The sequence below is a fragment of the Convolutriloba macropyga genome, chromosome 15 (genome assembly GCF_964194025.1).
Source record: "Convolutriloba macropyga chromosome 15, txConMacr16.3, whole genome shotgun sequence".
NCBI lineage: Eukaryota > Metazoa > Xenacoelomorpha > Acoela > Convolutidae > Convolutriloba > Convolutriloba macropyga.
In genome coordinates, this window is record NC_134482.1 from 3,706,094 (window position 1) to 3,733,851 (window position 27,758).

At 34.3% G+C, this 27,758-nt stretch overlaps 1 protein-coding gene across 1 annotated transcript; it reads left to right on the forward strand.

Moving 5' to 3' along the window:
- Positions 1–4,865: 4,865 nt before the first annotated feature.
- On the forward strand, positions 4,866–27,392 carry LOC142354332 (synaptotagmin-1-like). The gene is made up of 2 exons (XM_075406604.1): positions 4,866–5,182; positions 24,218–27,392. The coding sequence occupies exon 2, from the start codon at positions 24,245–24,247 to the stop codon at positions 25,658–25,660; it is 1,416 nt and encodes a 471-aa protein (XP_075262719.1). The 5' UTR covers positions 4,866–5,182; positions 24,218–24,244; the 3' UTR covers positions 25,661–27,392.
- The last annotated feature ends 366 nt before the right edge of the window (positions 27,393–27,758 follow it).

Here is a 27,758-nt window from a genome sequence, read left to right on the forward strand (position 1 = left end):
AAAACTACCCGCAACACTAAAAGCTTGCTTGGAGTTAGAACAAAACTCTCAAAGTTGAAATTCAGTGAAAAACAGTTATGGATTCGCCCAAAAGATGTCAACGACGACGGGCTCTTGATCAATGTGATTATTCCAGTGTAGAGTGGAGAGCCCATTCAAAACGCCTACAAAGCAATCGCGCTACCACAACCCATCAATAACTCTACAACAACAGCAACACTGAAATTAGACCGGAATTACTTAATTATGTCACAACAAGGACAAAGTTACGCCGATATGAACAGCAAAATTATCTATCATGCCCTGGTACGTCACAGTTAAAAGTTTGCACAAAACAGTGGCTTTGGTGGGCACACAAGATCAGCTATGCTTAGCGGCATTACTTTACAACCTTGAGGTGGCGGCATTCAAAACTTGTGAAAAAAAGTAACGGAAGTGCTAATTTCGCCAACTGCGGTCTGCTGTGTAACTATATCTACATTTCATGTGCGGCAGATTAGCAGCAGTTTCTCTATAAAATAACGTACTGAGATGGAAAAAAATCTCTAGCGGGTTGTATGACTGCAATTCCTGCTTGGTACATCCTCCGTGCAACGGAAAACTGCTGAATCCAACTAACAGATTGGTTATATTACCTGATCCTGCAGAATTTGTAGAGCCGACTGGATCAATAACCACTATCAGCGCTTTCTACGCAGTTTTTACTAATCCAAGTGCCCCTACAAGTCTTCCAACAAACGAGCAGCAGACACTGGAGTTACATAGGGTTAGAGCAGAACTGCAAGGGGTTCCAACATTGGATCTAACACCTCAACTGATTTAGGAAACCATTGCCAAAATACAGTCACAGTAAAAAACGGACGGCATTAAAGAACATTTTTTCCAGCCCTCCTGGCGGAACACACTGTCAGAAATGGCGGGCCTATTCGCAATCAAATTGTTGATGTTGGAACTAATACTCGCGGCTGTTTGGCCAGCAGGCAAGTTTTATGTGGATAACAGGAACAAAATCTACCAGCAAGTTGCCAACTGATCCAGTCAGAGATACTGGAAGTGGAACTCAAACGGCGAAAAGACTGAACCTAGTTGAAAAGATGCGAATCGAAGACACGCAACTTGATTAAAACTATCGTAGCGCAAATCATGGTGACGGTGTTGTTTTCTATTTAGACTTTATATTCTAAGTGCTTTGAGTTGTACTAATCAGGAGAATTGTTTATTCCAAAGAGTGGGAAGTAGGAACGTAAACTGAATCTAAGCATTTTTCGGGGAAGAATCAAGTTATTACTGACCTTGGATTTTTCCACAACAAAGAAGCGAATTCTAAATTTGAAACAGTACAAAGATATTAATGGCAAAAAAATTTAAACTGATGATAACGATTGAACGAGTAAATGTTGACTCTGATAAAGACTCTATGATAGATCTACCATCGAATTCGCACACACGTAATAAAGATTAGAAATGGTATTAGGGACTTGTGGTATCAAAGATATGAATGACCTTCCAAAAACGTTTCCCAAAAAGGCACTTTTTACACAACGAGTAGGAGCCTGTTAAAAAATAGGACTGAACTAGCATATTCAACAATATATTAGCAGTATATATACGGCTCAAAATCAGCCAACTTCATAACAAAACCAACTTGAAGATAAATAAATCGTTGTGATCTTCAAACTTACGGAGTCTATGAGTGAGTTAACAGATCTCTGTCTTGGTACAAAAAATTATAATCTTTGTTGAAATTATTGCATTTGGGTAACTGTAGTTGTCGTTAAACTAACTTAACGAATTTCCAACCACTTTTTCATTCAGATCTGTTAGCATAACTAGTAGAAACTAAGCCGGTATTTATTAAGAAGCGACTATAGGTTCCACTAATTGGGATAAATAAAAAGCTCAAACTTGTTGTTTTACCAGAACAGGAACCAAGCATTCATTATTACTAGGTAATTGTCAATAAATTGCAGTTTTTGTCTAACTAAAAACTTACAATGTACAGATTTAGTAACTTCAGATCACACCTTTAAAGATTTAAAGCATATCCTTAGTTCTAGCTTAGATTAAGCTGATTTATCTTTGTTTGGTGTTTGTTAACATAGTGATCAACCAATCGATAATTAGATTGGGTTAGGAAACGAACTGGAGGACAACACGGAGGCCGGAGACAACATCAAGACGATTGATTTCTTAGAGTACTTTTCTGTCAAGCTCCTTCCAAGAGACCACATATTAAAGCCACTCTGACGGTAGGTCTGCCTGCTCGTAGAAGACAGTGCAAGTTAAGTTACCTCATATAGTATGGTATGGTCAACCAAGTAGACAATTAAAACGGTCTGCAGTAATATGAAGTACCTGATTTGCAATATATTAACGTTGTATCAAGTTGGTTAATACTCGGCTGATTGTGTTGTGAAGTGATCACCGATGAGCCCTTCACGCCTTCTTCTGTCTTGTTTATATATATATATATATATATATATATATATATATATATATTGGTTGATCAATTATTTAATTAAATGCATTGAGGACCCGGTATATTTTTCAATCTTAGAGTCACCACTTCATTTCTTTCCGTAAGAACTTTTCTTAGTAACAAAAGTATCACATAATATAGAGAGGCACTTCAAACTTACTCTAACATTATTATTATTGTTGTTAATTGAGCACAGTCCTATAAAGCCCCAAAACAGTTCATTTAGGGATCGAATGAAGGGCTTGGTATGACCCTTTAATCTAATTAAGAGCAGTAGGTTTTTGAACTTACACCAGTTCCTGTAGTTTTTTTTGCTCTACAGATTTATTCTAGGACTATTTGCTGAATTGCAAATATGATAAAACTCCATCGTAAATATTCAAATTCCATACGTTGGATTTGATTTCATGTCTGACGTTTCGTTTGTTGTAGTGTTTATACTATTGAAATAAAAAAAAGAAAAGTTTGAAATTATTGCAACAACACTTTTTTAATACAGCCTGTTCTTTTTTCAACATTCTTTCAAGTTTAAACAAAAACAAAAAGTTAACTACATTTTATTTTGAGCTATAATGAACCAAGAATGGGGATGAGGGGTTTGAAACATTTTATGCCAACGCACATAAGCGAGCCTCCTTGTTCTCTTTACTTGACAACTTTCATTAATATTGAGTTTGCTAATGATCTTTGTTATGGCATATTTTAGGCTTTTAGACTTGAGTGTGGAATAAACGTATTTTTGGTCCATCAGTTTTACTAAATTGGCATATAATTGTCATTTTTATGGAATTTCATTTTTATCTGCATAAAGTCCTGCTAGTGATTTCCGATTTTGGCTTATAAAAAGGACGTGAACAAATCAAAACAGTGTGAAAAGCTATTTTGGAGTCGGTTTGAATTTCATTTCCTCTTGGATTGGGTTTTAGTTTGAACAGCAGGGAATAAATTCTCTTTTTAGATTCGGTTTGTTCATGCCATGGTCAATGGTGTTTGTTCATGTTAGCTTTATGATTTCATTCACGTTTTCTTCAGGCTTTTCTATCATAGAACTAATTTTAGCTGGTTTTTTGTAGTAGTGGTGTCAGGCTCGGATAGGTGAACAAAAACTGAAAAGAAAACCAAACAACAATAACAACACAATAAATTGGACAACTAGAGCATGATGAAGTGAAAAATGAACAAAAAATGAAAGCGAGATTAGAAAAAGAGCCAAAATTACCACGCGCACATTCTATTCTCTTCTTTTATTGCTAAATGTTGCTTATTCATCAAAAGAAGGGGAGAAATAAAATCCAAATCTATTCTAAAGCAAATCACGTTAAGACAAAAAAAAAACAAAAATAATAGAAAAATACAAATAATAAAGTAGAAAAAGAAGCGCCAGTTACAACGTTCTATTCCCTACCTCTATCATGCACACTTGTATTATTATTATGTACAGTTGCTCACTTATTTTGTTCTAATAATTCAGTATCGAAATATCACAATCAACACAAACTCACCCCCCCCCCCCCCTCACGTACGAAGAATGCTGAAAAAATCAAAATATTGGCAAACATTGTTTTCACGTGTGTGTGTATTTTGTTTGTGTGCGTTGATACCTCCGCTTCGGAACTGAACGCCAAACACTTAAATTTCACTCAGGTATATATATACTGATTACGGCACTGATTGAACACACCTGTGCTTTTCCAACATCAGTGCACTGTTTCCACTATTTTCCTTATTCCCACATTTCTCTCTCTTTCCTCATTATGTACCTTTCTCCATCTCCACGCGCAATACCAGCCCCCCCCCCCCCTTTAGTTTCTTCCATTTCTCCTTCCCTGTTCAGTGTGGAATATTGGAAAATTTGTTCAGTGAGAATTTTTTGCGTATCGGAGAGGACGAACGTCACACGCTTCGGTATCTTCCAAATTTCCCACTGATTTTTGGCTCAAAACAGCCAAGACAATAAGGAAAGGGAAAAATACACCACAATAAGAGGAGCGGACATTTTGTGTATCTTTTAAACCACTTTGTGTATTATAATAGTATTCGCGTCATCACTGCGTATTACACGTCCGGCTTACTTCATGACGAAATTAGCCAAGACGCTCTCTTAGAGAGGAATAGATAGAGAGAAAACACGAAAAATAAAGAGAAAGAGAGAGTGAAAAAATCGGGAAAAGACTGGCGGTTTTAGCCGGCGGTGTGTTTTGAATACGTAAGTGCATTAGGAAAAAAGTGGCTAGCTGGCTATATAGTGTTGTTTTATCTCTCGTATTCTTTCTCTCATTCTTAATATATTTCATATTAGATTGATCAGAAAAGTCAGCTATCGCAATTGAGTTAGAAGATAGGAATATAAGAGCAAGGGAGGATTGAAAAATATATATATAACTAGACGCTAGTCTTTCTTTTCCTTCTCACAATTGACGCGTTTCTATCTAACTTACTAACAACCCCTTTACAATCTTAATTTACACAGCTCTAGTCCAATATTACCTCAACCCCCCCCCCCCCTTGTGCCACTTACCCTAATAACACTTACACTTCTTATTTCTATCCATCCAGCTCAGCTATCTATTTGGTTCTTCCCATCCAAACAACACATTATATTACGATTTGTTTGGGAAAAACAACAACATACGTCAACTTATTCGTTTTCTTGGCTTCTGACTTGCTAACTTGCCTGGCGTATTACCTTGCTCAGCATAAAAGGTAAACTTTAGTTGTAGTCAACTTAGCCCAATAACCCTTCCCACCCCCGCTCCCCGGATCACACTAACCCAGCTTAAGTAAACATCTGTAGCTAAGCGCTATATCTTAATTTTTTGTCACTTTTTAGCTCTGTTTCCCCACTTTTTACTTTTAAGTGCTTTTTTCTTTTAACACTAGCCTATATTCCTTTTTCCTTCTAAACAATTTTGGTTCTACTTTCCACTTGTTCCTGCTTTTTATTTTTGATCAGAATCCAGTGTGAATTTTAGAGACGCAACCCGCGAAGGCGGTTTGTTTATGCTTACATCCAGTTTTTGCTTCCTCTATTTCGTGCACCCAAAATAGCACCAACTTGAGCCACAAACATTTTGTTTACAACTGGTGAAGGTGAAAATATGGGAGCAATTCTGTGGCACACAAATTAAAGTGACCAGAAATAGAAGGGGGAAAAGAGGGCTTTAGAGTTAAATCAATCAGCTTTTTTCAACCCAGTTGTGTTTTGTTTGCCTTTTTGTTTAGGAAAAGTTAGTTAGCTAGCTATCAGTGCGTATAAAGGGAGCTGCTCAACAAAAGGCTAAAAAATAGGCCACCAAGTGGAAAAAGTGGGATAGATTTGTGTTAATATATTAAAAACAGCTTCTGTTACTATATCCCTTTTCCCTTTCTCTCTCCAGACACCTCCTGTTTTGGACTTCTTTAAGTTATTATGTTAAAAATAGTGCGCTGGCCGGCCACTGGTGTTGTCTCAATCTAAATTTGTCACTGTTTGTTTTCTGGCTCAGTGGATGTAATCTAATTCATACTTAAATTTAGCCCCTTCATACTTGTGTGGCCCCAAGAGACAACCCCCCCCCCCCCTGGTCTCTCTCTTTCTCTGGCCAGCGCGGCCTCCACTGCTTTCATTAATCCAGACCAAAATTAAAAACCCGTCCAAGCTATCTCTACCATCTCTTAAGTTGTTATTTGGAAGTAGAGCGGCAGGAGTTTTGGGTTTGGAGGGAATTTTACGAGTGTTGCTGAAATAATTCACCATCCCCTCCCCCAATATCAGTTACCATTTGCCAACACCGATATATCCTCGCCTGTAGATTCAACTCTATCCAGACCGACACCGGAAGCAATAAAGCTCCCTCTTTTTCTCTGGTTCTCTATTGCGTATTCCTGAGAAAGGAATTGGTGTTGTTGAATTGGTCAACTTCACAATCATTCACGCTCACAAGGTAAGAAAAGGTGAACAAAAAACCTGACACAAAAAAAAACAATTTCTTAAAACTAAATTTCTTTCAGTAAAACTAAATTTCTTCCAGTAAAATTAACCTGCAGAAAACGTTTTTCAATTGCTTAGCAGAACACGGAACCTCTAATTTCGATTTGAAATTTTGTTCACAAGAAATTATTGTAAATATTTATTATTTTAAACAAGTAAATTGAAAACATAACCCAGGGGTTAAATGTTACAAGTTTAAAATGATATATACAAAATGTGCACGTTAAAAATCAAAATCATTGTTTCCTTTTTTTGAAGGTAAAAAAACTTTTGAAGCCACCAACGTTCCTTTCCAACGGTACAAGTTTGAATTGTTGGAGCAGATGCTGTTTTAACTTGCGTTTAAACTGTGAGCGTGATCTGATAGTCAGGACTTCACGCGGAAGTTTATTCTCTTTTTGGATGCTCCTTTTTTGTAATGATTGACTGCTCGACCTTAGGAGAATTAGCTGTTCAGTTCTGTTGTTTTTTCTTACTAAGACATTGCCAATTAGAAAAAAACTCTCAGTGCCCTCTGATTTGAATAATGAAATATCATTCCTAAGTTTTGAAACACTCATCTGGCTTTTTAAAAGTTCTGCAGGTAAAATATCAGATTTTACTGAGAGATCTCTAGATCTCTCAAATTTTTTGCTCTTATAGCAAACTTTAATTCCCCAACTGACTTGTCGATTAATTCGCTGCATTGCAGAGAACCTCAATTTCTGAAAAAAAATAAAAAATAGAGCACTGAAAGTTAAATGAGAAAGGACTAGGGATTTGATTAGCATCAATTGCGCTTTTAGGGGAAACTGATAACGTATAAGGTATATGGATCTAATCGCTGCGGCCATATTTGATAGAACTTTGTTGAGTTGTACATAAAAGTTTAATTTAGAATCAATCATTCTACCCAAGTATCTGTAGTGACTTTGAGGCTTAATTTCTTGTCCCCGAAAAACTATTGGATCAAAATTTTTATTATCTTTCGAGACGCAAAGAAGTTCAGTTTTCTCGGTATTCATGGTTAATTGTTTTGCTTTAGATAATTATCTGTCTTCACCAGTATTTCAGAAACATGTTTTTCCAGTCCGCTGACATTGTTTCATCTATAATGGAAACTTGTGTCATCAGCAAATTGAATTATGTCGAAGTTTTCTCGTACCTTTTCTCGAAAGTCGTTAATGTAGAGAAGAAAAACTAGTGGCCCTAAAACCGTTCCCTGATGAACACCATAATTTGTTTCCAACCATTTTGAGTAAACATCTTTTATCTTAACAAACTGCTGTCTGTTTTTAAGAAATGAAGCAAATAAATCAACAGCCTTTTCTGAAAAACCGTAAGCTTCAATCTTTTTGAGAAAAATTCCGTGCGATATTGAGTTAAATGATTTAGCTAGATCAATAAAAACAACAACTAAAACTTTTAAGTAAACATAGTTTTCTTGTTTTGCTTCGAATAAACGTAAAACTGCATCTGTAGAAGACTTATGTTTTTGAAATCCAATCTGTGTACCGTTCAAATTTTTTTTCTTTTTGTATAAATTCGTTAACCTGATTGAGAAGTATACTCTCAAAGAGTTTCACAAATATTGGAGTAATTGAGATAGGCCTATAGTTCTCACAATTTTTTACATCCCCTTTTTTTCTAGACCGGACTAATAAAAGCAATTTCAAATTTTCTTAGAAAGTATTTTGACTAATGCATGTGTAAAAAAACTGTAAATGGGTTCCTTTTGCAAACTTTGCTGACTTGGTTGCCCAAGCATTAAAAACGCCTAAACCTGGAGACCTATTGTTGTCGAGTAAATCAATTGCGTCATAGAGCTCCTTTAGTGTGACTGTTTCGAAGCAAAACTTTTCCCTAAATTCTATGCGAGAAATATTTGGAGCGCTCACATATTGTCCATTGTATAAACCTATATTTTGTAAACCTAACTTCTATTGAGACAATTTGAAATATCAAGCTCTTTTTCTACTTCTCTTTCGACATCAACTAGTTTCTTATTAAGGAGACACTCCTTTTCTTTGCCAATTCTTTTTTTGATGAAACTCCATTGTTCTTTAATTGTTGATAGTTCATTGAAAAAGAGTTTGCAAAACTCGTTTCGGGCTGTTTTTAAAAGCCTATTAACCAAATTTTTCTGATATTTGAAAATTGTATGCGCTTTCTCCGATGGGTTCTTTTTCCAGATGTTAAAAAGTCTATGTTTTTTCGTGATTTCTTCTCTCAGTTCTTTTGTTAGCCAAGGTTTTTCAGCAGTTTTTTTGGGTTGAAAACTGGTTGAAGTGGGGCGTGAAACTCTAGAGTAGTACAGAAGACGTTTATGAAAACATTGTACATGCTATTCCCATCTTCACAATGATATAAGTTACTCCAGTCCTGATTTGATTGATCAAGACTAAATTTTTTTGCTTTGAACTTTCTTTTCTTTCTAGTGATAAAATTTTGTTTCCTGTTTTTAGGTTCAACAAGAAAATTGGCAGTGTACAAAACAATCAAGTGATCCATTTCAACTGATAGGGAAAAATCTGAACCTCTTGAATTTGGTGTTTGCTGGAAAACCCATGATCGATTAGTGTTACGCCTTGGCTGGTGACTCGTGTTGGTTTTTCAGTGTTTGACAAAGTAAGTCCAGAAATGGCAACAGTCAGGATCGAAGTTTCAGTCAGGATCAGTATTGCGTTTTGAGTTAAATTTGTTAAAATTTCAGTGAAAAAGTCAAATTTGTTATTTAAACTCCGTGCATTGAAGAGGCAAATGTTTAGATTTTTGCAATTCTTTGTAACTATGTCTATCAGCATGTCCAATTCTCGAATAGGAGAAAAGGGACCCGGATTTAGATGAATATCACCACCTAGGAGCAAGCGCATGAAGTGTAAAATTTTTTTCGCAAATTTTTAAAAAACGAAAAAAGCGGAACCTAATTTTCACGTGATAGTAATCATGTTTTTGGTTGTGTGACATAACCGAATATATAATTTTTTCATTTGAACTGCTAAGTAAAAAAGCAAAAACTATTAGTTTGCAAATGGTCATTTTTTGCTGACGAAAAAACATTTTGTCATAAAACCAAAGAACCGATTAAAAACGTTGAATTTGTCGCAGTGCACTGTTGTTTTGTGACACAATAATATTATGCTGTTGATAATAGTTCCGAATACTCTTGACATTTTTTGTACTCCAGCCAAATTTAACTGAACATCATCATTACATTTTTCTGATGTTGTAATTTTGCATTCCAAAACCTCTACTTTAGTCCATTTAAATGTCCCATTTAGCTCCAAAGCAATATTTCCCAGTTGCTTATTGAACTCCTCAATTTCAATACTACTCGATTCACGCCCATAATGACCATTTTAAACTTGTGGAATTTTATAAGTAGAACTCGATGAAGTTTCAAATTTTCAATTGCTTTTGTAACAGCTTCACACAATTGGGATGCTGCGGCCACCCCCGAAACACCTTTATCAATACCATTATGACCCGCAAGAAAAATGAGTGATTGGCATTTTGCTCCTGACGAATACTGTTCGACTGTTTGTGGCAAATCAATAATTGTGGCAGAAGGATAAGATTGAATCCCAGTGTCATAGGAAATATCAGATTGTCATATTTTTTGTATGTGCTGTCTGAAATTATAAGATGGTTAGTGTTTCTGTTAATAAATTTTGGAAAAAACTTTGGTTCCGACGGCTCAAAAAAGTAGTGCAATTTTGAATATTGTGACCCATTAAGTTTTCCAATAGCGAACTGTTCTGGTCCCGTAAATATCCGACTTTCGATTGGAATTGATCAATCGTTCAACACTGGTACGCGTTTGCATTATCTTTCAATTCTATCTGCTGCTTTTGTTTTTCAATAACATGGTTTTTTTCTGAGATCGTTTGAGCTTGTTTATCGATTAATTGTTTCTATTCTTGGGCGATTTCGTTTTTTTATTTAACTGTTTTCGCATGTCCTCGATGGTGTTTGTATGTCTTGAAATTTCATTGCTCAATTCAGTTTTAGTCTGCTGAGGCTTTTTAAATCAAAACTTTGGTTAGATTTCGATTTACGCAGCAAATTGCATTTACCAACTGTTCTGCTCTTTGACTTTTGCTCTTTAAGGTTTAACCAACTGGTTATAAAAGCAATTTGTTGGTTCAAAACTGTACGACAGATTTGATTGCAATTATTGAGGTTTGGCAACTCTAAATATCTGATAATTATCAACAGACATTTGTTTCGCTATTTTTGTTTGATTTTCATCAAGTTTTATTCAAAGTCAGCAATTTTATTACAACTGCTTACCCTAGTCGAAACCAAATGGTTGTTCCAAAATCTGGCCGAAAAACATTAATCTTGCAGGATCTTGTCTGAAAACAGTTTATCTTGCAGAATCTACCAAAGAAGATTATCTGGCAGAATCTGCCAGAAGAATCGCTATCTTGCAAGACTCTGGCGGAAAAATGATTATCTTTCAAGACTCTGATACACTGGAAAGAATTTGCTCCAGTTGAGCTGAATTTCAGTTTGTTGATAACATATAATGTTTTCAAATTAGATTCTTAGAAAACTATCTCCAATACAGTTGACCTTTCTATCCGATAAAAAAGCATGAAAAAAATTAGAAACAATATTAAACAGTGCCTGATAAAGACTTGCCTGATTTTATTTTGCACCAAGTTACATTGCCAAATTCTTATGTCTTTATTTTGCACGTAGAGTACATGACATACTTATTGTGTCTCATGAAACACAAATAATTACTTTTCAACGTTTTTTCCTTCTTGCATTATTTATTTCCAAATATGAAAAAATAGTTTATTTGATTATTGCGAGGGGACAGTTCAAGCTCAATTAAAGTTGATGCTGCAGTTAACTCATTATTTGCGCAAAAATGATTTCATAACAAAACTGCCACAAAAACACGTTTCAAAACTTTATCCAGATAAATTTTCATAATATTGTAACCTGAAAGAAAACTTATTATTATCTGTTAATCTGTAAGATTATCTTGTAAAAATCAGACACTAAAACGTTATAATGCAGTATTCTGGCAGAGAAAGTGTTATCCTGAATTTATCTGGCAAAAATATGGTTATCTTGTAGGAGCCTGGCACAAATTGCTGCAAAGCAATGCAAAGGCTTGTAAGAATCTGCAAGAATCTGCCAAATTCCTGCAAGATAACCATCCATTCTCGACTCGGGTAATTCGGATAAATTTTGATAAAAGTCAAATCAAAACTCTGAATCAAACGTCTGTGGATAGTTATCAGCTTGTGGAGGGTCACAAAGAATTAAAGATCGCTACACAACATTTTTTGTGAACCAGCATTTTACTTTTATAACCAGAAGGTTAAATTATTTTACAAACTGAGTCAATATTATGAATCAAAAAGACTTTTGTGATGTTTCACATAACCAAATACAAAAAGTTATAGTACAAATTTTGGTAAGTTTTAGTTTGTTCATACTTGTTTATTTTTTTGCCTCAAGGCACGAAATTTGCTTTGATTTAAAAATGTTCGAATTAGTTTGCACTTTTTTGTTTGCATCGTGAGAAATTAATTTTGCATTTAGTATTCATCCTAAAGGGTTTTTAATATTCGCTGTTTGTGTTGCCTGTGCAATAAAATATAATAGTCTCAGCAGTTTTTGAGAAATCTTTTTGAGGTAATTTGCCAACATTTTTTGATTTTTTTCAAAACGAATAGCACGAGAATCAAAATTTTATAATTTTTTACCCCTTGCTATGATTTTGAAATAGAGGTGCTGCTAACGTTAAAAAATGTCAGCCTTTTGCTTCTGAGAAAAACAAAAATTTACATTTCAAAAAATGTTTTCAAAGCTGAAAACAATCAGAAACCTGATTTTATTGCTACATTTCCTCAATTGATCCAAGCGTTTGATAGCCAATATATCATTTATGTAAAAATTGTATTTAATCAGTTATGATTTCCGTTTGTTAAAACGTATAAAGTTTTACTTTTCAATTTATTTGTGTTGATTTAAAAAAATTTTTCCAAGTAGTTTTCTTCATCTGATTTTCTTCAAGGTTTTCCAGAAAAATTATTAAACGCCAAAGTTGCTGTGCTTTTTCCGAAATAATTCATCTACAAAACAGAGAGTTAAACAAAATCTGAAACAAGCAGCCCACTGAAGTTTTAAGTTTTTCGTGCTAAATTTGCCCCCGCGAGTTTAAAAACAAAATTGTGTCCTCTCAATGTAAAAATAGACAAACCTATGAAATTGTCTCCAATTATAAAGCATCAGTATGATTTTCGAGTTCGAATTTTTAGTTAAAATAGTGATCTTCTCAAAAAAACTGACAGAAACACTTTCAATCATTTTTTCCTACCGTATTTTCATAGATTTTCATCTCGTTCGCTTGTATGATAACTCAAGCTACGCATTTACACAACACAAATTAGAAAAAATTTTTGTCTGTGGAAAATCATAATTTTTTGTTAAACTGTCATAGGACCTTGCAAATGAAATTTTGGATAAATTGTTATTCAGTTTTTTTTTGAAAATCGTTTCAACGAGAGCATGAGCAATTAAAGGAAAAAGAAAGCAATTGAAGAATGAATTAAAATAACGACCCGGACTTGAGTCTCAGAGCATTTCAACGCTCAATCAGTACTTTTTAACAGTAAAAAGATAACTCCGTTCTAAAACATTGCACCTTCAGAATATTTTTAATTTGTTTTTGTGCAGTTTTTTTCATTATGGTTATATTGAGGTCATAGAGTTTACTCATACCCCAAAATTAAGTCTGAGCAAAATAATGTCAGGTTTTGTATCTTTTATCGTGTAATTAGTATATACACACTCTTTATACTTAAGCTAGTTTGTAGGCAAATACCAGAAAACCCATTCAGCATAGTGGTTACAACTTGCTACGCAAATTAAATGATACAAGTACACACAGGGTAGTTCAAATCGCATATAAATCAAACCCTGTTTGCGGTATTTGAGTTGAACATATTATTTTTCATGCAGTAAATTTTACTGTAAAAGACTGGCCAGTGACTCTTAAGACTGGCCAGTGTAAATTGGGACATCAACAGAGTTCTGGTCATTCAGAAAAAAAAACAGAATTTCTCTAGACTAATTCAGGCTGATTTGACCTGCAATCAACCTACCGGTATCTCTCACTTAAGTCTCAGAGTATCTCACAGCTGAACCAGCATATATCAATATTAAAAACAGAATTAAGTTCTGAAACATTGAAAATCAAGCGTATATTTGGTTTCTTTATGCGAAATTCATCATAATTATGATAAAATTGATGTCATTGAGTTCACACAGGCTGAGTTTATCCTGGAATTTTTACAAATTACTCATGCGCAGAAGTAAATTCCGAGCAGCATAATTTCACAATTTCGTAGACAATAACTGATAATTACAACAGATACCAAGCGGAAGCTCGAGTTGCAGATAAGGCTAGCTTTATTTGCGGGAGTTAAGCTGAACACATTATTTGATGCAAAAAATATTGCTCAAAAAGCAACACTAAGCAGTGTGAATTGGAATATGAACAGAGTACTGGCTATCAACAAGAACAAAAAATGTCTTTTTAGACTGATTCAGCGCTAATTTGCTATGCCACCAACCTCCGGGAATACAGTACCCAGTAATATTTACAAGTTATGCTATAAAACATATATATATATATATATATATATATATATATATATATATATATATATATATATATATATATATATATATATAAATATAAGTATATACAGTAAAGTAAGAAAAACTAAGCTCTTAATAAAACAATATTTGTTTTAAAAAATCAAAAGTGCCACGCTCTTTTTTTTTTACTAATTTTGACATTTACGTTTCTCTTATTGGAAAAATTATCAGACTGGATTCATTAGTTTTTACTTATTTCTGCAAAAACTAGTCAACACAGATGTGAATTGGCATTCGAAGATGATCAGTTAGGAACTGAGGTTATTTAGTTGCTCCATGACTGATACCATATCCACACAAACAAAGGGTGTAAGGAACAATGTTTGCCAAATAGGGATTTTTGGATTTGTCGCTGATCATAACGAGACCAACAAGAATAATTTTTGCTCTTAACTAAATAATGCACCTGCTGTCTTGTAATAACTGTTACAAACACGTAATGCAATAGCTTTCTTTTTGAAATGCGTTAGACCATAGAGTTGCATTTTGTTTAAAGACAGTTCTGAATTATACTGTAACAAGACTAAAAATTAGTTTTCCAAACAAAGTTATAGAATTTAGAAAAAAATTGTAATTTTAATATAACTCTCCGACTCTCTCGTTTTTCCAATTTATGTTGTTCTTAAGTTTCTTTTCCTGAAATTGTTTTCCATTGATTTTATCAAATAAATGGAAAAACAAATTAAAGCTTTTCACCAAAAAATTGAAGAATAAACAAAGGACCGTGTACTTCAGTTTCAAATTATTACTTTTTATTTTCCTTGAAATTAACTTCAAAATAATAAAAATGTTATCATCATTCTAAAGCCCGGAAAGGTATATCAAACAACCTGAACCTAAGTTTTGAGAACTATAGAATTATATTCGTTGGTCATGATTCGCTCAAGACTAATCTTCTTTTGTTATTTTTTGATTTTCACACTAAAAAACTGTTGATCAGACATTTTTAACTGAAAGCAAAAAAAAGTTACAATTCTGAAAAAACAATTGGCTCAAATTCGAGTGTTTTCGCATGTCCTCCTTTTATTTAATAGCGATCTAACTTTGAACAGTTTTTCGACTAGAAATTGCAGATAGCTTCAGCCATTTTTAGACACTTAGACCTATCTTTCCTGTTAGCTAAGCTTCTAATTAATTGATCAAGTGCTCAAAATTATCTACCATTCACCAATTGATAATAAAGTTGGGATCTTTTCTATTTGTGCCCCCTCAGTACCTTAAGCTCCCACCAGTTACAGAGCACGTGTCATTATACATAAAAAACGTTATGTAAAAATATGGCACATGCATCTGGAGGGCACAAACGGAAAAGATTCTAAATTTGTTTTTAGAGCTTCTCAATTTGTGGAATTAAGTTTTAGCATTTCTGCGGAAACAGTCTTCTTAATAAATTTTTAAACAGATTGTTGAAAGTTGTGCACTTTCGACCACATTGATAGTTTTGATTTCATTTCATCTTCTGGACTTCTCTGTAATTGCGAATAACAAAATCAGTCGCGAATTCTTTGATTTTGTAACAGTTTCTTTGGCTTATTGTTTTATTTTTTGTCTGTTTAAAGGAATCAACTTTCTGTGACATCTAAAGGGATCTCTTTCTGTGACATCGGTTGCTCGGCTGGCTATTTTTTGTGTGTAATGTAATTTTAGATTGTCAGTGATTTATTTAAGTTATAACATGATAGGTAAATTTAGTTGATTCGTTGCTGACATGGATGCAACTTAAATCAACAGTTATCTAATTGGGTTTGGCCCCCTCCCTGTTCTATAATTGTTCCGACCCCCACTTTAGTGGGGAGGGAGGAACTATATACTCAACTGGGTTTTTTTTTTGTTCAGTCAATTTTGGCCGATCGATATATTCATCGTACAGAATTGTGAGTGGTATCATTGAAAAGCACGTACATCCTAGAATATGGAATTAAAAATATTTTTTCGATTTTCGTTTTTTACGGGGAATTATCGAGTATTAAAGTTTTCGAGTATTAAAGTGAAAATTCAACTGTTTTTGTTCACATTTTCAGTAAATTTTGCTAAAATTTGGCACAATTTCGGTAATATAATTTAAAATAAGTTTAAATTTTTAACGGCGGAGTGTTATTATTACCATTAGAGATAGAAGAGCGTTGCTGAATTGGTTTTACGAAGTATTATTGGCTAAATCTTTTCCATAAAATTTTCAAAAGTCGAACTTTTTTCATCAAAAATTGGCACAACATATGCTTTTTTGGTTCACTTTGTTAAAGTTAGCCTGACGTAGTGAACTATAAACTTAACATAGACTCCCTAACCTCCAAAAGAGCGCTAGCTGAGTTCAAGTGTCCTATAAAAGTCTTCTGGAATTAAAACTTTGCCGTTTTTTGCATATTTAACTCGATAATTATACAAAATGCATCGTTGTTTTTTTTAATAAATGAAGAATATCACTCAACAATTGGCCTAATTTGCAAACATTTGAAATAATTGTGCCGGTTTTGAGCGTGCCGCAAAATCGGGGATAGATTCGATATTATCAAGTATCAGAAACTTTCAATTTTTATTTTAGTGCTGCCTTTTTTCAAAAAGTTTTGCTTTTGTTCTTTTAATGTTAATTATTGACAAAATTTTCATTCACGGCTCCATTAATGACAGCTGCCACTTAAGTAATTATGAGGCTGAATGTAGACAGAACCTGTTTTCAGAGAAGCATAGGGTTTTAATGGCTTTGAGGAATGTATTTGTCTTTAGGAAATTTCACTGATTTTTTTGAACTTGTCAATTTCTTATATTATTTTAGTCAATTTTTGAGTACTCTCAATAAATACAGGTCAAACTTTCTTCCCTATAGAATAAATTCTGATTTTGTTGCTGATTGTTTTTACGGAAGGTTTTCTTGCTTTTGGTACTACGAGTTTTTATGATTTTTGTGCATAATGATTTTTGTGCATAATTGCCCATTTTTGCTGTTCTTTTTGTTTCTTGGGTAAATTGTCACAATAGATAACAGTCTTAGTGAAAAAACTTTTACTTAATTTGCAATTGAAAACTTTTTTGGTCTCATTCCATATGGTTTTAAGGGCTGCGATACCATTCTCTTGCAGAATTTGGTTGAGTTTTTTTTATATTTACCATCTGTTTGTTGTTAAGTTTTGTTGTCGTATGCCAAATATTTGGTGATGAAAGATCTCAGTGGCAACTATAGATAGATAATTGAACTTAATAGCTGATATCGGTAAATAGCTATTGGTTTTATTGACTTTCAATTTAAATTCTTAAAAAGGAGAGTAATAGTATTCTTCAACTTATCCCTTTTTGTTCAGATTTGGGTTTATTTTTGTATTTTACAATGTCGTAAAATTTTCGTAAATTCACATTATTTAAAGCTTTTTATATGTTTTGTTGAAACAAACAATAAAATCTCTGCTGTTTAAACGTTTTGACTGATGTCTTCAGGGCTTAGACAATTTGTTTCAGAAGAATTTTGAAAAGTTTAGATAGTTTTCATTTTTGTGGTTCTTTTTGCTGTCAATTTGTGACAGTCGTTTTACAAAAAGACTTTATGATGATCAAAAGAGATGCAAAGGAAGAGTTTAAGTTCTCCTGAATAATTTTTTGTATAAACTTAATGGTTTGAACAATGTGGTTTTGTAAAGTTGTGTTTGAAATTTTTTAGTTCAGCTTCTACTTAATGTTATTTTGTAGTCCTACGATTTAGTCTCACTAATATCAGGCGCAAATAGTTTTCCAGTTAATTGCAAGACAAACTGTCTACTTTTTTAGTCGAATCTTTTTGTTGTCTATGAATTTTGATAATATTTGTTTTTTTTAAAAAAAAAAAACAATAGATTTTTGTGAATTGCCAATCTTATTTCTGCTAACTTGTTTATTTGTAGCTTAGCCTCTCTATTGACAGGTCACGTCATTCATCTATTGAAATACAATTTGCTCTTCTTAACAGTTTTATTTTCCTCAATTGGTCTTTTTGCTTGGTACAACCAGTTTTCATAAAGTATTCGTGATATTTGTATATTCGCTCCTTTTTTGTAGGTTTTTGTTTTCTTTTCACAGTATTTCAAAAATGGGCGTCATTTGATTCACAATTTTTTTCACTTTAATAAAACGCAATCGAAGATTTTCAATGTTTTTAATGAACATCTTAATGTTAATTGGTTGGGACATCGTTTTTGTGCAATTTTTCCCTTTTTGCCTGTATTCGTCGTTCTTTTTGCAGTCTTATGACATATCGTGGATAGTGAAAAGTCTAAATCGCTCTCTATGAAGGTATAAAAGAATCTCTCAATGATATCATTTGATGCATAAAGTTTTTTTATCAGTTCGAATATTTTTCTTTCCAAAAAATCAATGTTTTATTAAATTTTGCCCTTTTGCTCATTTCTTGTCGACTTGTTAGCAAGTCGCATTGAGGATAAGTCCCAAATTTTGTTCTAATAAATTTCAGGTTAACTTTGCTAGTATAAATTTTATCTGATGCCTTTTTGATTTGGTTATTAATGATTTTCAAAAAATGCACAACGAGTTTTGGTTGTAATTAATATTTGAAACTATTTGATTTTTATCGCCGTCTTTTCTGGTAGTCTCATAGGCCCTCTAAGGTAGATTGTTTTAATATTTTTTAGTTTGTTGAACGACATGTTGCCGTGTTAATTTTTGTCTCTTCCTTATTTGGTAGACAATTAAGTGAAAATGTAGATGAGCGGGGACGGAACTTAATGTGCGAACGCACATTACCGAGCGTCCTTGTTTAATCAAATGCTTTCGTCTCAATTTTGATTGACTGAAACAATTTGTTTACCTCACACTTCATAGGGTGAGTTGAGTAGAATCAATTCATAAATAACGTTTGCACTCATTGAGTGACAAATTAATTCGGGTCCAATTTTTGGGTCTTTCCCATTATAGCCCCCCCCCCCCATGAAAATATAGCCCCCCCATTATGGTATATTTACCATGATTGGAGGGGGGGGGGCTATACGTTATCTGACCACTAAGCGGGGGGGGCTATAATGGGAAAGACCCCAAATTTTAAACAATCATTCTGCAAGATTATCGATCATTCTTTTTTTGACTGAAATAGATCTCCCCACTTCTTGGGCGAGCTATTATGAATTTTGGGCGCAATCCGCTTCTCTTCGGGCGACAATTGATCAAGGTTGTCTATGATGATCTTAGCAGTTGAGTTTTTAAAAATCAAAAATTAAAAAATTAACCTCTGCACTTTTTTGAACTTCAAAAGGATAATTTGAACTCTAACTGAAAGTCATCTCAAATGAAACTTCACAAGCAATGTTCGTTTTTGAAAAGGGGGTTAAACTTGGAAATCAAAAAGTCGTTGTTTTTGCTCAGCATTTCTTTTGCCTGCGTTTTATTCCACTCATGTTATCAGCAGTCTATTTAAAAAATATTGTCTGGCAGTTTGTCGGCTAAGTTAATATTTTGCCCTATGGAGAGCTCTGCTTTCAAAATACAATAATATCTCTTCCTGATTTCCCACTTTTAGTTTCAATCAGAATTATCATAATCTTCATAGCAAAAATTGAACGTACTCAGTTTTATGATGGAACAATACACCTCTGCTTTTTGCTGAAGTTTTAATCAAAACTGTTTAATGAACATTTGCTGGACAAAAATACGAATTTTGGTCTTGACAATAGGGGTCAACTATCCGACATGAATGAAGCTGCATGCCACTTCTCTAAAAGAAACGTGAAGTGCTGCTTGGATAACTGAAAGCATGTTTTGTACGCAATAATCGAGCTATGTGCGCATTAAAACATTTTTAAATTGACAGTTTAGATGAAGATTGCTTTCGCTACACTTCAAAACTAAATTAATCTCAGTTGTGAAACCGTGTAAATTGAAAACATTTCAATCTTTTTTCTTCGATAAGTCAAGCTTTTATCTGATAAGAGTTCAAACGTGTACAAAAGCGCAGAAATGGAAAATGAATCGTGACTAATGCAAAAGCGGCAGCAAATAAACAAAAATATTTTAAACATTAATGTGACGTTGATTTCCTTTTAAATACAGGTAAGCAAATTTATTATCCAACGGTCTAATCATTGCATCGTGTTTCGAGCGTTGCATAATGCAATTGACGGTTTTTTTAAAAAAAATGAAATTAACATCTTTGAGTTCTTCGGATTAAATTTTCATATACTAGCAATTTATGAGCAAAGTAGCAGCAAGAAATATGTAATTGCGGACGCATGTGCCAAGAGATTTTTAAGTCACTTTTAGGAAATTAGAAAGTTTTTTTGGAAACAAATTGTTTCACTTTAACAAAATTATAGCAAAGAATAAAAGAAAATTCGAAATGTTGAATTTTTCTGCCGATTGCTGAGAATTGTCAATCCCTTGACGCAAAATGTTTACCAATGCAATTACACATTTCTCCAATATATTTAGTTTTATATGGAGTGTGTCTTCAAAATATGGGAAAAATCGATTGAACGTGTAGCCTATACCTAACATATTCAGCAGTGCTTGCATTAAAATTTTTGACAATTGTTAAAAAACCGACGATGTGATGAATCAGATGAAACAACTTCATTCAGCGTTAAGCATCAAACTTGCAACAAATCTACAATAAAAAGTAAAACCTAATTTTTTTGGCAGAAGGAAGATCTAGGGAACAAAGCAACATTTTGTGAGCAGAAGAGCAACGTTAATGATGAGTGAGGGTGCCACTAGATTTGAAAACAAACTATCAAGTGCCTTAAACAAAAACCCAAAAATCAATCAACGCAATGGAAGAAAAAAGTTTGCCAGTTGCTGTATTACTATTTTAAAGGACACAAAATGAGTTGAATTTGGTAATCACCAAAAAAAAATAATCTGCAAGGAGAAAAATGCTCAGCTTTTTAAGAATACTCAAAAATTTGGTTGAATAGTTTTTTCTGAAGATAACCGCACAATATTGAAACAAGGTGGTTTGTGCAAGACTGTGTGTAGCACAGTATGTGCCAGCATTGCTCTCAGGGTTACAAAAAAGACCATCAATTTCTGTCAGAGATACGGTTGGGAGTATCCGAAAGCAAATTATATGCTTTGGAGAAAATTAATTGAACTTCTTGAGCCGAAAAGCATACCACCCTTTTTTGGCAGATAAAAACAAAACCCTTTAACACACTAGAAAACTCAGAGTAGTACATTTTGAAAGAAACAGGCCCAGACAAAACTTACGAACACCTAAAGCACACACATTTTAGACTGCAACAAAATTCAAAACCCAACATCAAGAGAACATTTTTTAATTTTTTTGGCAACTGATCTTTACTCGAAATCGTTAATTTAGCTCTTCTTTGTTTTTCTAAAAGCAAAGTATACACTTTTTGAGACGATTGTATCGGTAATTGTAATTTGGTACTTTTGGTTAATTTTTAATGTTTCATGAGCACAATGAAACAAATATTTTTTAAAAATCTCCAGATGTGTTTCCAGCGAGATTTATGAAACGTAATGTTGATTTTGAACCCATTTGAAGCCAAATATGTAACAAATAAAAATTTATTCAAAAGATTTTGTGATTTCTGATAGTTTCTTCACTCTGCCTCTGTTTGTATTTAACTTATAAACAAACTACTTTTCTCAGGCTAAATCTCTCTCTCTCTTTCTATCTCTCTCTCTCTCTCTCTCTCTCTCTCTCTCTCTCTCTCTCTTACACACATAACGATTGCATAACACAAACAAATCAATACATACACCCGCACAATCACATGCACTTTCATACACAACCATTAGCAAACAAGTTTAAACACCCGTTTTTTTTATCTTTCGTTTTGGCAATTAATCTTTGCCCATGTTTCGTCACCGTTCATCTATATCGTTGCTTTTTTCAAACTACGTGTGGGGATCTTGAGGCATTTTTATCGCTAATTGCCAAAATTTACACTAAAATTTGACATAATTTTATTTGAATATTTCCCTAAAAATGTTGTCATTTTTGACAATTAACAAACATGATGGCCCAATAAGTTTCTTTTAAATCTCACAAATAGGTTACCAGCTAGACTTAATACATTTTTGTGACTAACAGTTAGAAGAACGTTTAAGGCTGCCCTTAAATGTTCTCATTTAGTTGCTTTGAGGAACACAGGTGCTCAGTAAGTTTTACGCAAGGGTGTATTCTTTCTATAAAGTACTTTGAAAAAAAATTTTCATCTTTCATTTTTTATACGAGGAGTTCCCAAATCAATGAATTTTCTAGGTTTCAATTTTACAAAAGCGCACATAAACTCTAAATAATCAGTTGAAAGAACAATTTTAAAAAAAGAGATGTCAAAAAAATTTCTCTTCTAATTTTTTTTTAAAAAATGCGAAAATTGAATTTTTGTTTTTGAACCAAGCAATCCATAGGTTGTCTAGCTTTCAAATTAAGAATATATTTTCATCTTTAGTTGTCAATAATTATTTTAGTGGATTTGATGTTCCTTCCATGAAAGCGATTGTTTTACGTCTCTGTGGTTTTGAAAACAACTAAATTTGTCAAATCTGATTAATGAAGAACAATTGTTTTCAAAAACAGTTTTAGAATTCAGAAGAGAAAATCTTTTTTTACTTTTAGTTTGACATTCAAAGTTGATTTTTGTTATTCTGAGATTTCTAAATTTCATGAAGTCTTCGATGTGCCAAAAACAGTTCGATAAGAAAAAAACATTGGTTCCTTCAGTAGTTTTCAATCAGCAGAGAACAGCGAGACTGATAAAATAGTTTTTTAATTGAATTGTTGAGAATAGAACAGAATAATTGTTATTTTTTGTACATTTTTTCTAATAGTTCTTGAATATTTGACTTTAGGCTCTAAAATAACCAATTACGTGTGCCAATGCAAATCTTGTAACCGTTTGTTTTCATCATAAACTTCAACGCGATCTGTCACCCCCCCCCCCCGAGTGATGTTTTTTTCCTTCGAAAATTTAAGTTTTAAAGTGTTCACCCTTTTATAAATCAAAACTAGATCCCGAGGGCTACATAATGGTGCTTTTCTTTTTTTCTTTACGATGCGTAAAAAATCTACCAAAGAACGAAAATTTGACAGAAGAAAGAAAGCCAGCCTCGCATATATATTCCCCCATTTTTTAGAAAAAAAATTTTGGAACAAAGAGAGATGAAAAATGAGGAGGCCCTATTGAGCTGACCTCTCGTTTTGGTCTTACTTTTGTTTCTTCTTGAAAGGATTATGAGGGTATCTTTTCATTTTTTTTTCTTTAAAATACACTCCCTATCCAAGGTAAGAAGCAAACTTATTGCTATACCTTGCAAAAAGAGTTACATCCGATTTTTGCCAAACTGGTATGCAAGATTATGCTACCGATTTCTGATTGCTTCTTATTTGAGTTCTACTCTCATTGGTAGAAATTGGGACATACTTTTTGCAAAATATTCATTGTAGCAGTGAAATGCGATTTCATTCATATAAAATTTCAATATTCTAGCAATCAAAATTCTTTGAGAATTGATATTAGTATTTGCCGAAAAAGGGCCGCCATGCTCAAGTTTCATGACAACCATGCAATTTTTCCAAAAAATCTATCGCTTAAATTTTAAAATTAAGTAAATCTAAACTTGGAGAAAACGGTGTTATTTAAAAATGTTCCCAGAAAAATCAGTTTTTTGGAGCTGCTTCCTTTCTCCTTGTAGAATATGAGCATCTTTAATTTATTTTTTACACTTTCATAATCGTACATGTAATGGTACACTTATTGATATCAGGCTACGCAAAACTTAATCAGCACAGAAATGATCATTAGTTTGTTCAAACTAGTGATTGTACTGATGAAAACACTAGTTATTATGGAAACACGATAGTTTATTTAATTGTAAATAAACGGTTCTGTAATTTTCGCACCGTGAAGTTAACTCAGTAACCAAGTTTCACGATCTAATATCTTAAAGTTATATCGTTTAATTGTTTTCTGCTTTTTCGAAATCAAAATACAATTAATGTTTCAAATTATATTTTGCAGTCGCATCAGAATCTAATTGACTACATTTTTTTTTCAATTTTAACGAACAAATAATGTGAACAAATATTCTAATTATTTCTGAGGATAAATTTTCCCTATTGTTCTTAATGGATTTGACTCTGTGGAGTTTTGTTTAAGGCCATAAGGAGTTATAACCCTAAAGAAATGGGGAGAACTAAGAAGGAAGCGGAATCTGAGCCACAGAAAGAGGAGCCCGCTGCCGATGTTGATGAACAAGAAGGTGGAAGTGAGGAACAGGGATCCGAAAACGAAAGAGAACAAGAACCACCCGGAACTGTTGAAGATGACGAAGGAAGCGAGAACACGGAATCAGAGGAAGGTTCTGAAGGCGGCAAAGAATCGGAGGGTCCCAGTGACGATGGCAAAGGTGGCAAAAAAGAGTCGATGACGTCAAAAGTTCTGGGAGAAGGCGAGGTTCTAGCCAAAGATGCAGCTGTTGGATTAGAGGACGTCAGCGTGAAGGGTGTGAAATTCACAGAGAAGGAGACAGGTCTGCCTGGAATTGCAGTGGTTGCAATATTCTGCTTAGTTGGAGTTGTTCTCTTAGTTGCCATGTACTTTGTGTGTACTAAGCTCATCTGCAAACGAAAAGGCAAAAAAGGAAAGAAGGGCGAAAAGAAGGGACTCCTTGGAAAGGGTGAAGTTGGGGGGAAAGACGACAAAAGTGCGGAGGTGGAGGAAGGAAGGGAAGGCGAGGAGGAGGAGGAAGAGGAAGAGGAGGAAAAGCCGGAAGAGAAACAATTCCTAGGTCGCCTCAGCTACTCAATCGATTACGAGTTCCAGAAAGGGGAGCTAACAGTGGGAATAATCTCAGCATCGGATCTAGTTGGAATGGATATGAGTGGAACCTCGGATCCCTATGTCAAGGTGTTCCTGATGCCAGATAAGAAGAAAAAGTACGAAACTAAAGTCCACAGGAAGACCCTGAACCCAATATTCAACGAAACCTTCACTTTCAAGGTTCCATTTGCCGAGATTGCAGGCCAGACCCTTATGATGGCAGTCTATGACTTCGACAGGTTCTCAAAGCACGACATGATTGGCAATGTTAAGATTCCCCTGAATTCTGTCGATCTAGGAAGTACTATCGAGGACACTAAGGAGCTTCAGCCCCCGGATGATGACAAGGAATATTTGGGAGATTTGTGTTTCTCCCTCCGATTCGTTCCCAAAGCGGGCAAGTTAACTGTTAACATCCTAGAGGCCAAAAACTTGAAGAAAATGGACGTGGGCGGGTTGTCGGATCCATTCGTGAAAATTGAGCTGATGCAAAATGGGAAACGACTTAAGAAAAAGAAGACGACAATCAAAAAACGAACTTTGAATCCGTATTTTAACGAGAGTTTCCTGTTTGAGGTCCCTTTCGAGCAGATCACAAAGACCGATCTGAAAATTACAGTCTTTGATTACGACAAATTGGGTTCCAACGATGCCATTGGGGGGATAGATGTGGGGTATGGGGCTTCGGGTGCTGGATTACGTCACTGGACAGACATGATCAATGCACCTAGAAGGCCTATCGCACAGTGGCATACGTTACAGGAAGTTGAAGAGAAGTGAATGATCAAACAACACATCAGAGTTTAGTCACGTGAGAACAACATTTAGTCGCTTGTTGTTGTTGAACAAAACATCAGATTAACAATACACTTCATCTTAAGCTTCCGCATTTTCATCTTTATAGTAACAAATAGATACCCAATTGAGAAAAAAACCAGATGCTGAAATGACTGTTAAACCAAAACAGCTGAATTTTGGAGAAAATCTGTCCTCTCAATTTATATTGTAAATGTCCCTAGCATAGCTCAGCCTAATTACCCCCCCCCCCCCCCACCCCCCTCGAAAAAAAAAACGAACTCAATGAGATCCGCTCGCTGAACATCAGACCAATGGTTGTCCTAACAAACCGACCCCATCGCACGACTTACCCCCCCCCCCCCCCGCCCCACCCGCCCTAATAATTATTCATTTTTGCCACTCACAGACACAAACCACACAACCAATTTCTATTCATGCATTAATGGCGCAACTTCATTAATTTTCCAGTTTAATTATACATTGAAACAATAGTCCGGTTTGCTGTTTTGTGCCATTATCATTGAATAAGTATGCCTGCCTTAAGTAAATGTCTCTTAAAATGCTGCTTTGGCAACTGTAGGTCAAATTAATTTTGCGAACTATGTCAAACAAATTGAACCTTATATCATAATATAATAAGCGATAACTAACTACTGTGGTGTGCATATTATACATGTAATTCATAACTCTCATCTACCCTTTAGATCTCGACTTAAGAAAAAACCACGCACTAAAAAATTATGCTTAATATATGCTTACCTAGAGCGGACGAGGATATGAGACATATGCTTAACTTTACCTAAAGTGTTGGACCAGGTTTTTTTTCAGCCAACATTTACCAACCACAATTAAGCCTCACCCCCCCCCCCCCCCACACACACACACACACACACACACACACACACACAAAATACACAAACACAAAACGCACACACTCATACACACGCACAAACACACACACACACACACACACACACACACAAACACACACACACACACACACACACACACACACATATACACACACACACACTTACACACACACTTATACACAAAAACACAAACACACACACACACACACACACACACACACACACACACACACAAACACACACACACACACACTTACACACACACTTATACACAAAAACACAAACACACACACACACTTACACACACACTTACACACACACACTTACACACAAAAAGATAGCTTTTACACGCAAGATTTCTTGAAATTTACACATAAGTCGAGGTTTAAACTGGGACTTCGATCAACATTGTATCTCTTGTTTATTTTTCTGATGTGCCTGATGATATTTCTTTATCTTCTGAAGACAAATTCTGTATTATATTCAGTCTCAAATCACTCAATTATAGTTTTACTTATTACAACTTTTCAATTTTTGCCAAATGTACAAATGGCGTTAATTTGTAAATAACCTGCTCAATCAATTATTATAACTTCCCGCGTTATCTATCATTTGTTCTTCCTCAATGCTCTATCTTGACATGAATTCATAAATAATAATAACAATAATAATAATAATACTGATTTTGAGTATCTTCTGTTGAATGATGAATTGATCCAGGTCATAATTCTAAATAATAACCTTAATTTGGCCCATGATAAGCCAGCATTCGCTATTCTGCAGTATTCACCTTCAAGCGGCATATTTATCTTTTGTATACACAAATCATAAATTTTAGATTAGTCTTTTTTCCTTGAGCTGTGATGCGTCCGAGACAGAAGCTTTACACTATACCGTGTCCAAAAGCTTGCAGTTTTGCTCGGCAATTTTCTCATCTGAGATCACACGATTTTTGTTCCGACCCCCACTTTAGGGGGGAGGGAGGAACTATATACTCAACTGGTTTTTTTTGTTCAGTCAATTTTGGCCGATCGTTATATTCATCGTAGAGAATTGTGAGTGGTATCATTAAAAAGCTCGTCCAGCGTAGAAAACGGAATTAAAAAGATTTTTTCGATTTTCGTGTTTTACAGGGAGTTATCGGAGGTTTAAAGTTTTGTGAACATTCGACTGTTTTTGTTCACATTTTCAGTAATTTTTGCTAAAGT

Bases quoted from the DNA above. Each gene is read 5' to 3' on its own strand.
- LOC142354332 (XM_075406604.1), top strand. From the start codon at position 24,245: ATGGGGAGAACTAAGAAGGAAGCGGAATCTGAGCCACAGAAAGAGGAG.